The sequence below is a fragment of the Mustela nigripes genome, chromosome 17 (genome assembly GCF_022355385.1).
Source record: "Mustela nigripes isolate SB6536 chromosome 17, MUSNIG.SB6536, whole genome shotgun sequence".
Lineage (NCBI taxonomy): Eukaryota > Metazoa > Chordata > Mammalia > Carnivora > Mustelidae > Mustela > Mustela nigripes.
The window spans coordinates 25,726,687-25,741,024 of record NC_081573.1 but is presented as its reverse complement, the minus strand read 5'-3'; the positions used below and the strand labels follow the sequence as shown (position 1 = coordinate 25,741,024).

The 14,338-nt window shown below is 36.7% G+C and overlaps 1 protein-coding gene across 1 annotated transcript in view; it reads right to left on the bottom strand.

Annotated features, from left to right (window-relative positions):
- The window catches only part of LONP2 (lon peptidase 2, peroxisomal), a 112,934-nt gene that overhangs the window by 31,792 nt on the left and 66,804 nt on the right, over positions 1–14,338 (bottom strand). The window contains exon 11 of the mRNA XM_059383465.1: positions 13,663–13,796. Within this exon, the coding sequence (XP_059239448.1) occupies positions 13,663–13,796 (134 nt within the window). The remainder of the gene's footprint in view (positions 1–13,662; positions 13,797–14,338) is intronic.

Sequence of the window (14,338 nt, the reverse complement as noted above, 5' to 3'; positions counted from 1 at the left end):
AGTGGGTGGTTGGGATAGGGTGGTTGGGTTATGGACACTGGGGAGGGTAAAGGCTGTGGTGAGTGCTGTGAAATGTGTAAGCCTGATGATTTACAGACCTGTACCCCTGGGGCAAATAATACATTATATGTTAATAAAAATAATTAAAAAAATAAAATTGTAGATCTTAACAATGTTAAGTCTTCCTACCCATGAACATAAGATATCCTTCCCTTTACTTAGGTCTTCTAAAATATTTCCAGCAATGTTTGGTGGTCTTTCACCTCCTTAATGAGATTTATTTGTAAGTATTTTAGAATTGCTTTTTCTTTTTCTTTTTTCTCATCATGATAAGTGTAATTTTTAATACCCATCCACCCACCTGCCTTCCCTCCAACAGCCATCAGTTTGGTTCTCTACAGTTAAGAGTCTGTTTCTTGGTTTGTCTCTCTCTGGTTTTTTTCCCCTTTGCTTGTTTTGTTTCTTAAATTCCACATAGGTGTGAAATCATACGGTATTTTGTCTTTCTCTGATAGACTCCTTTTGTTTAGCATTACATTCTCTAGCTCTATCTATCTTGTTGTAAATGGCAAGATTTCACTCTTTTTTGTGGCTGAATAATATTCCATCATATACATACATATCTTTATATATATCTTCTTTATTCAATCATCTTCTTGATCCAATCATCAGTTGGTGAACACTTGGGCTGCTTCCATAGTTTGGCTACTGTAAATAATGCTGCAAAAACACCAGGGTGGTACCCCTTTGAGTTCATGTTTTTGTATTCTTTGGGTAAATACCCAGTAGTGCAATTACTATTTTAATTTTTTGAGGACACGTCATAGTGCTTTCCACAGTGCACCAGTTTGCATTCCCATGAGTAGTTCCTTTTTCTCCAGATCCTCGCCAACGCTTGTTGTTTCTTAAGTTTTTGATTTTGGCCATTCTGACAGGTGTGCGGTGACAGCTCACTATAGCTTTGATTTGCATTTGCTATCGTATATGGAATTTCAGATTGTTCATTTCCCTTATTGTCTTAAAACTTGCACTTCCTCATCTGAAATGAGAGAAAGAGTATCTACACTTCGAATAGTTGTTATAGGGACAATGAACATAGGGTATATAGGAATAATGAAAGCACAGTGTAGACACTAAGTTTAGATTTCCTTAAATCTCAAAGTTTAGATTTCCTAGTCTGCCTAGGTTAGAATTTTGACGATGACATTTACTAGCTGTGAACCCTGTAAACCCTGCCTAAAGCAAGTATGCTGGCACCATTTTTCCAATTGCATTTGCTCACTTTGTCTCTGTGCCACATTTTGGTCATTCTCACAACATTTCAAATTTTTTCATCATTATTACATGGTGATCTGTAATCAGTGATTTTTTAAAAAATATATATATATATTTTAATTAATTTTTTATTTTCAGCATAACAGTATTCATTATTTTTGCACCATACCCAGTGCTCCATGCTTTTTGATGTTACTACTGTGATTGTTTTGAAGTACCATGAACTAGGCCCATGTAAGACGGTGAATTTAATCAATAAATGTTGTGTGTGTTCTCACTGCTGTACCAACTGGCCATTCCCATCTGTCTCCCTCTCCTTGAGCCTCCCTGTTCCCAGAGACTCAGCAATACTGAAATTAGGTGAGTCAATAACTCTACAATGGCCCCTAAGTGTTTAAGTGAAAGGAAGAGTCACATATCTCTCACTTTAAAGTCAAAAGGTAAAAATAATTAAGCTTAGTGAGGGAGGCATGTCTAAAGCCAAGGCAGGCTGAAAGCTGGGCCTCTTGGCCAGCCTAGTTGTAAATGCCAAGAACTGTTCCTAAAGGAAATTTAAAGTGCTACTCCAGTGAACACATGAATGATAAGAAAGTTAAACAGCCTTATAGCTGATATGCAAAAGGTTCGAGTAGTCTGGAGAGAAGATCAAACCAGCCACACATTCCCTTAAGCCAAAGCCAAAGCCCAAACCAGAACAAGGCCTCGCCTCTCTTCAATTCTGTGAAGGCTGAGAGAAGTGAGGAAGCTGCAGAAGAAAAGTCTGAAGCTAGCAGAGCTTGGTTCATGAAGTTTAAGAAAAGAAGCTGTCTCTGTAAGGTAAGAGTGCAAAGTAAAGCAGCAAGTGCTGATGGAGAAGCTGCAGCAAGTGATTCAGAAGATCTAGTTAAGAGAATTAAATGAAGGTGGTTACAGTACACAACAGATTTTCAAGTAGAGAGAGACAGCCTTCTATTTGAAGGAGATGCCATGTAGGATTTTCACAGCTAGAGAAGAAAAATCCATGCCTTCATAGCTTCAAAAGACATATGACTCTCTTATTAGGGGCTAATGCAGTTGGTGACTTAAAATTGAAGCCAATGCTCAGTTACCATTCCAAAAATCCCAGGGACCTTAAGAATTATACTCAATCTACTCTACCAGTGCTCTACAAATGGAACTACAATGCCTGCATGGCAGCACATCTGTTTATAACATACTTTACTGAATATTTTAAGCCTTTTGTTAAGACCCACTGCTCAGAAAAAAGATCCCTATCAAAATATTACGGCTCACTGATGATACACCTGGTCATCAAAGAGCTCTGATGGAAATGTACAAGATCAGTGTTGTTTTCAAGCTTGCTGACACAACATCCATTCTGCAACCCGTGGATCAAGAAATAATTCTGACTTTTGAGTCTTATTTAAGAAATACATTTTTGTAAAACTATAGATGTCACAGATAGTGACTCCTCTGATGAGACTAAGTGAAGTAAACTGAAAATCTGGAAAGGATTCACCATTAGAAATGTCATTAAGAATGTTTGTGATTCACAGGAAGAGGTCAAATAGCAACATAAACAGGAGCTAGAAGTTGATTCCAACCCTTATGGGTGACTTTGAGAGGTTTAATATTTTAGTGGAGGAAGTACCTGCAGATGTGGTGGAAAAAGCAAGAGAAGAGCTAGAAGTGAAGTCTGGACATGTGAATGAAATCGCTGGAATCTCATGACAAAACTTTAATGGATGAGGAGTTGCTTCTTACAGATGAGGTTTCTTCAGATGGAATCTACTCCTGGTGAAGATGTTGTGAAGACTGTTCAAATGACAACAGAGGATTCACAATATTACATGAACTTCATTGATAAAGGAGCAGCAGGGTTTGAGACAACAGGCTCCAATTTTGGAAGAAGTTCTACTGTGGGTAAAAGCTACCAACCAGCATCTCATGCTGCTTATGAAAGGAACACTGTGGCAAACTTTGCTACTGTTTTTAAGGATGTGCCTTCATGACTTTCAGCTGAACTCTGAGAAACCTGATCAGTCAGCAGCCATCAACACCAAGGCAAGATCTTCCACCAGCAAGAAGACTGTGATTTGCTGAAAGCTGACAACGGATAACATTTTTAGCACTAAAATATTTTTTAAATTAAGGAATATACTTTTTTTTTTAGACATAATGCTACTGCACACTTAACAGACTATAGGACAGTGTAAATATAACTTTTATAGGTACTGGGAAACCACAAAATTCATTTGATTCACTTTACTGTGGTGGTTTGTACCTAAACCCTCAGTATCTCCAAGGTAGGCCTGTATCCATTTTCTTCACTATTTGTCAATCAATCTTTACATCACTTCCACAGTTACATATCACTATGCGTCTGCATCACAAATTAAGCAAACTCCTAACTTCTAAGAATTGCATTCAAGATCCACTACAATATATGCCAAATTACCTTTCTAATCATAGCTCCCACTATTCTGGAATACGTTTTAGGCTGAAGAAGTGAATAGTACCCATACCATAACTCAACCAACATTTATGGAGCAAACGTTGGGTAAGAAACTGGGTCTGAGGTTTCTTATCTGTAGAATAAGAATCAAACTAGATGAAGTCGAGTCTTGCCATACCGACTCATCACGGTGCCTTAAGCAACATAGTCAGGCAGTTATGCCTGCTGGAATAAATCTTTGTAACATCTCTGGACAAATGACAAATCACCAAAACAATCATTATTTTGATTTGTCAAGAGATTACTTGTCTTAATATGCTGATTTTGTAAGGTAAACATAAATATTTTTAAAAATTAATTACGTAGGGGCACCTGGGTGGCTCAGTGGGTTGAGCCGCTGCCTTCGGCTCGGGTCATGATCTCAGGGTCTTGGGATCGAGTCCCACATTGGGCTCTCTGCTCAGCAGGGAGCCTGCTTCCCTCTCTCTCTCTCTCTCTGCCTGCCTCTCTGTCTACTTGTGATCTCTCTCTGTCAAATAAATAAATAAATAAAATCTTTAAAAAAAAAAAATTAATTACGTAATAATATTATTACTGAATGATTAAAAATCTTTTTAATCGGTGAATCCAATTACACTGGGCTCCTGAATGATACACACAGATTTATTTGAATTGTTATTTGTGTGCATACATGTAGGAGGTATGTTACTAGGTATCTTATTAACAGCTAGTTGGCAGAGGGGTCATCCATGAACCAATAAAGGGGGATAGTGTTTATGTCTCATCTCTTTAGTGTGGGTTCATACACATGGATCTAGACTGCATTCAGGCATGAAGAAAAATATTTGCATGGCTGCAGTTATTAAAACAATTTTTTTTTAAACTGAGTCTACTTTAAAAAGTGAGATGAGATGTTGAGATTATAAGCAGCTCTGTCATTTCTTACAAGACAGTACAAGCATGTGCCTCAGGGCTAAACTGACCATGGATACAATGCTTCTGAGAGCTTTCTCTTGGGAAGGCAGAAAGGGGAAAACAAAATATCTTAAAAACAAATCAGAAAAACCTGAATATTTCCAACTCTATAATTTGTGCTGTCAGTTTCAGGTTAATCTTTTCCAGAAAAGCATGCAGGAAGTGTGCTGCTAAGTGCGACTGAGATTCAAGTTACTGACCAGGGCTGCCAAGGCATTTGTGCCTGCATATTTTCAATCCCCCCCCCCCTTTTTTTTTTAAAGGAACTAGCTCTAATGGAGAAATCTGTGGTTCAAACGCCCAGAAAACCCTCACGCTAGCAATAAAATCTTTTAGGTGCCTTTTGCCAATAGTTAATTCATTATTTTGTGGGTGAATTTTAACATTACCAAATACTTTTTTTTTTTCAAATTTACCTACTAAATATTTCTACATAGTAACTATTAAGATACAGATGGAAATTACAATTTTAAAACATTTCTCAATTTTAGTAGTAGGTATCTACTCATGAAAATAAAGAATACTAAAATAGAATACCTGGAAAATATGTTTTTCATCTATTTATCCATTCTAATTAATTCTGAGATGTAAGCAAATGACATTTTGTCTCAATTTGCTAAAAGCAATTTTAAAATGCTACAGTATCTATAGTAAGTAAAATGACCAATTCAGTGCCTCACAGCACTTTAAACACAAGCACACTTGAAATATCACACATCTAAAAAGTATTTTATATATCAACTTCACCCAGTGGAGTATATGTATTTGTCAGAGAAGTCTTCTTTCTTCTGCCTCCCAGGATTTACGATTTACTCTAGAACCAGGCATACAGTAAATGCTAGCTGGTTCACTGACTGAATGAGTTAAAATTTCAAAGGGTACGGGACATAGGGTCTTTGTACAAGACAAAGGAGCATGGACCACTGTGTCTAAGCAGGTTTTGCACACTAACACATCTCATTTCCTGTATTAGAGATTCAGAAAACAGTCCTGGGAAACTTGTCGGATTATCAGTTAAAATGCAGAGACTATTTGTAAGATTAAAAGTAAATAATGTTTTAATATCTTGTAACTTAAAAGGCTGGTTTTACTCATATATGACAGTAACACTCAAAGGCCATGACATCTTCCTATATGATTCATTAAATGAAACAATGGCTTTTTAATTCTTTGACAATATTTGATTTTCCTATCTCAAAATAGGGTTTAAATAACAAATGTTTGGCTCCTGTCATACGTAAGTAGGGTTTTTTCCTTCACTGCCACTTCCTTCTGGTCTATGTAGACAAACAAATCTTTCTTAAACCAGGCTAATATTGATGAGGGAACTATGAATAAACTAGTGTAAATGTCAGAAAAGAATATTTAGTATATCTTCAAGATATTGGTGGTATATACCAACATGGTATTTTCATTTCAGCATTAAAACACCACTTCATTTTAGATGTTTGTACATAACATACTGCCTAATAGGCCTCCAAATGCAAAGTATTTGCCACAGAAAGTCTTAATCTCTAGACTTTTGGGTGGGGGGTAATCTTGGTTTGTAAAATCCAATTAGCTGTAATAGAATCCTATAAACCCCACAGCTTTAGAAACCAGCAAATCAGGTGTCTTACAAATAAAACTCTCTCTTTAGTCCATACTCTACAATGGTTAACCTTAGTTCCTTTGACTATTGGAAAATTCTATTTGTCCTGAGCCACTAATACAATCAAAGGAAAGATAAGCATGAACAGGTAAAGCAAGACTTTAAATACTGAAAATGCGAAACTGAATTAAAACTTCTAAGCCTTGTCTGTGTGACCTAGATGTTTGTTAAGAACTCAGCTCAAGTATGATGCATGGATATTCAACAGCACAAACTTCAATGCTGAGTTAGAAAAAGCCTTCTTACAAAGTTCCTTAGATTGTGATGGCTGTTGAATTGCCATATCCTTTTAGATTGGTAAATTCTATAAGAATAAGTAGAAATTTTCAAAGTTGTGGTGCTTAAAAGGTTAGGAAAATGTAGGCCAATTTATTTGTTTATTTTAAAGATTTTATTTATTTGACACATAGAGACAGACAGCCAGTGCACAAGCAGGCAGAGCAGCAGAGGCAGAGGGAGAAGCAGAGTTCCCACTGAGCAAGCAGCCCAATGCAGGGCTTGATCCCAGGATCCTAGAATCAGGACCTGAGCTGAAGGCAGACGCTTAACCCACTAAGCCACCCAAGTGCTCCAATGTATGCCAATTTAAATCCAGCTTCCATGAATACTAAAGTTGGGACTCCTCACATAATGTTCAAAGACCTCTTAACCACCAGACATAGGCTCCTCTTCAGAAACTAAAAATCTGACTTCTCGGTATTATAACAATCTAAAATAAACAGCCAAAGCATCTGGTATGTGGTTTTCGGGTTCAGAGGCACACAACCAAATTACTCTCTCTTTTTTGTTCTAACGCTAGCTAGAAAGGAAGATAAGGGATTCTGATTCAAGCATTTGAGGACGTTTACATGCAATTGAAACCAAGTAATAGGAAACTACTCCATTATCTCTGCCTCACTAAAGAGCCAACAAAGTTTTTATGTCCTTAAAGAAAACAAATAAGACACAACAAAATCCACATTAAATGCTGACAAATGAAGGTTGTTTCAATGGTTGCTAGAACTATTCATTTGCTTATGGGTCTTACTAAGCTTTTCTCCCCTGAAGGCCCACCCAACAGAATAATGTAGCTACTCTTAACTATTTCCACAGCACAGAAATTTCCACTCTCTATTAACAACCAAACCACAGGCTGACTTCTTAATTAGAGTTCTAAGGAACTCTAAACAAACTATTTCAACTCTCAGAAATGAGGGTTGTATTAATAGAGATGAGATGTATAAAAGTCTTCTTTAAGTGAGAAAAAGACTCTGTGAGAGCCATCTTCAAGATTACCCCCGATAATCCCCACCTTCTAGAATTCACATGCCTGTGTAGTGCCGTCTCTCCTGGTACCAGGGTTTGTCTGTGCAACCAACAGAATGGGGGAAGAGTGATGATTAGAACAGACTGTAGCTTCTGTCTTAGACTCTCTGTTTTTCCCTTTTCTTGTATCTTACTCTAGGCGGTGCGGGGCAGGGAGGGGGCGGGGACAGAAGCCAGTGGCCATGTTGTGAGCCTGTGTGGTGAGAGACTGAAGACCAGGCCAAAAGTCAACAAGGAACTGAAGTCAGCTAACCACCATGCAACTGACCTTGGAAGATCTTCCCTGAGTTGAGCCTGCAGTTGGCAGACTGCTTGACTATAACCTCAAGGGAGGTCTTGAGCCAGAACGCCCCAGCTAAATTTAAGCTGCTCCTCAATTCCTGACCCACAGACATTGTAAGATGATAAATGTTTGTAAAATGCTTCAATCTACTAAATTTGGGGGGTAATTCATTATATAGCCTTAGATAACTAATGTAAAATACAAAAGATAAAGACAGTTCTGCAACAAGTAGAAGACTGCTCCAAGAAGTCAAACATAAAAGAATTTAGCAAAAAGTTATGTGAAGCTTCAAGGTCACTTCCTAATAGCATTATATACAGTATTCTTCATTAATAGAAGAAATGCATTCATGACAGTTGACAAGAGAATGGGTATGACTGAGATTGACAAAAGACTGATTAAAAAAAAAAAACAACTAAAAGGTTCAAAACACTTGATTCTCCTGCAGGAATAGCTTCCTGTTTTGGTTACAAAGGAGGCACACTTAAAATAACTATCATAAAGGACATGCAAGGCCTGAGAAATCAATGGCAGGAAGCCACAACAAAGAACCCTGAAGGTGGCCTGACGAAAGAGGATTCCTCCCGGAAATGGATCCAAGAAAGGCTAAGAGAAGTGCTAGCCTCAGAAATGAGTGGGATGTAAAGTGACAAAAGCACAAGCAAGGAGTAGGCATCCAAACCCCTTAGCACACAGTTCTTCCCACGGCACCTGACCCCTAACAGGACTAAGCCGACTTAGTGGCCGTGGCAGGAAACCTTTCCTCCCCAGGTCAGTAGTGCGGTGCACTGGGAGAATTAAAGTTAATGAATGAGGAGAACCGGTGCTATAAAATTCAAATATTTTATCTTGGTGCATTTTTAACTGTAAAGTTGTCTAAAAGGGACAAACCAAAAAAATTAAGGATACTGTATCCACCTTCTTCCACTTAATATTAGGTTGATTTTACTGCCATATATAAGGCAAACATATCAGAGAAACAATACGTGTCAAAATGCAACCCAGTCAAACTGAGATCCAGACCAAAGTACAGAAATTGCCAGAGTTAGATCTGTGGTCTAGCCAGCATTTTTTGGTCAGCAGGGTCCCCAGGGAATCTATCATGCGAGGACAGGCATGTTTTTACTGACATCAAATCCTACTGCCTATGACTCAAACCACCCAACCACTCAGCTTTTGTTTCTGACTTAGAGCTTCTATTTTCCTAGAGACTGGGAGACAGATAGCCAAGTTTATAAATATGTATCTGTTAATGGAATCAAACAGGCAAGGCATACTGTTTATTGAGGAAAGCTGTGAAGGGATATGAACTTAATGGAGGCAAACTAGCCAGCTACTGAGAATCCTGTACAAATGAGATTTTATCATAGTCGATTAGGTGAGTAGTGGTGGCCCAAGGGCACAAAACAAAGGCTTATACAGGCTGGTAATTTCTTCACAGGTTTTATTTTCTGGCTACTTTGGTTATCATGACTATTTCTATTCAACCTCTTCTTGGAGGTCCTAACTAATGCATTAGGGAAGACATGAAATAAAAGGTAAAATGACTGCAAAAGAAGGATAGAAACTAACATTATTTGCTTTTGTGATGACTGATGGTGTACACAGAATATCCAAAAGAATCTACACTCAGAATTAACGAGTCAATTTGGCAAGTTTGTTGGATATGGGTTAATACAGTATCCCCACAGAGTTAACAACAATAACAAAATCAGAAAATAAAAAAATTAAACATATCATTTACAGTAATATACATTCACAAAGATCACATTACTAGGAATATATTTAAAGAAAAAGTATGCAAAAGCTCATCACTGAAACTATTAAAATGTTTACTAAGACTTAAATAAATGAAGCTGGTCAAAAATAAGGATATATGATAATATCAAATTGTCAATTCTCCCCAAACTGATGAACAGGTTCAATGCAGAGTCAAAGTATCAGGAGATTTTATTTACTTACTTACTTAGTAGTGGAAACTGACAAGCTGTTTCTAAAACTTAAATGGCTATTTGAAGGCCTACAATAGTCAAGGCAATCTTGAAGAACGACCTGCAGGACACATTAAACTCGCTATCCAGACTGTCTTGGACAGTCGTTCTTGAAACTATGTATGATGCCACCACTTGAAATTTCATCCCAATTTCAGAGAACCAATTCATTTCTCACACGTTAGCAAGTTTAATTCATTTTTCCTATAAGTAAGTACCTGTGATCTTCATAACATAAACACTTAAACAGTACTGCTTTAAGTGATTTTTAAAAGCTAATTTATAATGGAACCTTACCTACCTCAGGAATAACCATTAAATCTGTGTTAACTCTTTCTTTTTCTAGCTAACTTTTCGATCCTTTCCATGAAATAAGAAATTAACAGCTTGAGGTTAAGTTTAATGTAGTTTCTCTAATAAAAACTGTATTTTTCAAAAACAGTAGACTGCTCCATATTCTGAAAAACTATAAAAATTGGTTACGACATAAATCCTTTCGTGAAGATAATTTTTGAGGAGAAAATCTTACTAGATGTTAAATGGACACATATAATACAGAAGTACTTCAACAAATGGACATTTGCCTCTTTACAGAGAGACATCCAAAGACGCAAAATTAAATAAATCAGACATTTGTTTATGTAGCTAAAGGAAGGCAAAAGGGAGTATAAAATTTTAGCCACGTGTACTTTTTTAAAATCTCCCAATCCAACTAATATCCCAGAAAGGAAAAGGGCAATTCAAAATACACTAGTAAACATGAAGAAAACATAAGGAGCACTGCTTTTAGGAAGTAATCCCATACTTTATGGGTAAGTGACCAAAAACCGTAAATATTCCTCCCCTAACATGGATCAACTATAAATCTCAGTAGGCTTTTAAAAGTCCATTATTATTTGTTCTGTTTTAACTGCCAGTTCAGACCCCACAAATACAAAGACAACTGTTCACAGACCAGTGTTTCTGGGCCTACTCCAGAAAGTATGTTCGATACACTGGAGGTTTCTGCCTGTTTTGAAGCTTGTGGCCTAAAATTACTTTTCTTCCTGGCAGTAACTAAATCCAGCAATATTTTCAACATTAAAAATAACTCCCTCACTACATTCCTTGAAATTTCTAAAACAACTATTCTATTTTATACTCTAATTTTAAATAATTCATTTCTTAATGAAAAACTTTCAGTTATTAAGCCATTTGAACTTTGTGGCATAAAAACTGTTATTGACCCTTTTGCACGAATTTTCCTTTTGGATTGGTTGAACTGATAAACACTAATTTCAAGACACCTTATAATTATCTTACTAAAGTCTGGAGGAGGGTCATTTATAGTAAACTCAAGGGCATCTTACAATATTAGAAGTAGCTTAGAGTCCACAGGCTCTCATGAGATCCACAACCAAAATCACCATCAAGAGACAAGTATTTATTCTAATATTTATTTATCGTGGATACCTAGGTAATTATCTTAGTTACTCAAATCTTCATGGGTATGTCATCATTTGGGATTTGTTCTGTGGATCATGGATTAAGAAAATATAATCAGGGGAGCCTGGCTGGCTCAGTCAGAAGAACATGCAACTCTTGATCTTGGGATCCTGAGTTCAAGCCTCACACTGGGTGTAGAGAGTACTTAAATAAATAAAAACTTCAAGTAAACAAACAAACAAACAAACAAATAGATATTGCCATGAAAAACTGCATGTTTCCACATAGCTCACAAGTTGCTGAACGAGTTCTTGAGTATTTCAGGATTATCTTTAAATAACTAATATGATCACAGATATTATTGGAAATATGCTAATAGACATATGTATAAACATTAAGCATTGCATAACTATGGGAAGTTTCCTTTGGCATCAAATCCCTCTGAATATATTGGTATAAATCCCCAAACATACCATCTCAATCCTAAACTCAATTTTCTCAAAATAAGCTAACTAGATAAACTCATTTCGTTGTCTGCCTAGAACAAAAAATCCAGGCGCTTCAACCCGCAGCACAAAGCGAGTATTCTAAGAATAAAAAAGGGGAAATTCAGGAGGATCTAGGCCTTATATTTAGAAAGAGAAAAAGAAGAAAAATACTTCAGTTCTCTCACTGTCAGCTATACCAGTGATTCTATTCTTTACAGGCTATCATTCACCTAGGGAACTTTTTAAAAATTCAGATTTTTAAAAATGATATGTGTTTATCTCTAAACTTCCTCTCCAAATCCTATAAAATGACAATTAAGAAATTTAAAAAGTATAAACCCTTAAGAATAAAAAGAGTAAGAAAAAAAGACAATAGTTAATATGAGATGCTGACAATATTTTGGAAAACAGAAAGTGGGTGGATAGGAAGTAACAGACATTTAGGCTAGAGAAAGAAGAAACCTTAATGTTATCCATAAAATGCTACGAAGGCTCAGGAATTTGAAGCACCCTGAAAATATCAATGAGGAATGGTACTAAATAGAAAAATGTTAAAGTCTGTGTTAGAAACAATCAGCGCTTAAGATCCCTACCCCTACTCCGTCGGTATAGGAAGGACAACATCCTTCTCCAGCTCAACAGCAGACAGGAAGTTTACTCCCTGGAGAAAATGAACCATGAAGGTTCTTGGCACAGTAGGAGGGGGTAAAGCATCATACTGGAAACAGGATGATTGTATGAAAGTCCACTCTTTTAATGATAAAGTGTTAAATGCACTGTGCTTGACAACAGAAGGAAAAACAGGGAAGATGTTTACCTCGATTCCACTAAGTATATCACAAATTATGGTTCTTCAACTGCATTCATCAAACTGTTCTAGAAAGAGCTATGGAAATGGTAGAATATCTAATAACCTCCTTACTATTAGAAAATTTCAATTCCCCACTACTCAAATCATGTTTGTTAAAGCAAGTTTTGGCAAGTTGTGTAGCAGCATGGTATGATGAACAGAGACCCCTTACGGGTCTAGGGCAAGAAGTTAAAACATTCTAACTGGGTACCAGTGGAAATGGTCACATTTGATTAATTTTAGGAATAGAAATCTTCCCTTTCTTTCCCTATCACCCCCTACACAATTTTTTTTTTAAAGATTTTTATTGATTTGACAGACAGAGATCACAAGTAGGCAGAGAGACAGGCAGTGAGAGAGGGAGAAGCAGGCTTCCTGCTGAGCAGAGAGCCCAATGCGGGGCTCGATTTCAGGACCCTGGGATCATGACCCGAGCCAAAGGCAGAGGCTTTAACCCACTGAGCCACCCAGGCGCCTCACCCCCTCCACAATTATTTAAGAAAAAATAATTTAATTTTAATTGTATACCATCAAAGAAAATGTGTGAGAAAAATCATGACATATAAAGCTCTTCCAGAGTACAAAGATCTACCCTTGCAATATTTGGACAGCTTGGATTTTTAAATTGGTGTAATAACTTTCCATGCTATAAATACTGAAAGACTTTGTAACAGTCTGGATCAGAAAGAAAAAATGGAACACCAGAACCCATATGTAAAGCACACCATCATAAATCTGGAGAAATGTGATACCTTTAAAGCATTAATATGGAGTATCATTCCAGCTGAAACTCTGTACTATTGTAAAAGAGAATCCTCTTGATAAAATACATCAGTGTTATTACTTACTTGTTGCATGGATCTACTGGTTCAGTAGTATGTACTACTGCTCCAAGGCCAAGCCAACACCATCCCTCCATGTTGAACTTTTTTATGCCTCTGACTCCTACCACCGAGCCCAAGAGCCCCAGATCAACATCACAGACCTTCTCCCTCAGCCACATCAGAATGGTCCAACTTGGCTTCTTTATGTTGTCCTTCTGCTACCTTCACAGCAACAGCTCGGCAAATGGCCCCAAACTTCCTGTCCAGAGAGCGAACCCCTGCCTCTCTGGTATACCTGTCATCAAAGGAAAATATTTTATTTTTGGCTAAACATCACCTGTAAAAACAGAAATAATATGATTAACATTTATACTAAAGAAACAGTGTACATCTAAAAGTTCATTACATTTTCTTAAGTACTAACTTCCTCATATTTTAAAATTCCTCTTTAAAGTACTATTATTTCTTTCTTTTTCCTGTTTTTTAAAAAAAATACTATTATTTCTTAAATATTCAGATGTATTTTCAGCTATAACTTTCCCCTTTATAGGGATTTTTATCTTCAACTATTATCCTGTATTAAAAAAAAAAATCTTTGGTTCTTCAATGTAAATCTGGCAGCACATAAGACATCATTTACTTCTTGATGATATGTGTAAGAGCTTTCTTAGGTAAAATTTATCAATTTAAGAAAATTCTACATGAACTTATTATACTTGAAATATTGCTGAAAGAATCAGAAAAATAAAATTTTCCCATCTAAAGCAAAAATTAACCTTAGATATCTAGTTTTTAGTGGGAACTGTGCTAGTCACCCCTATTCAGTGTATTTTCTTA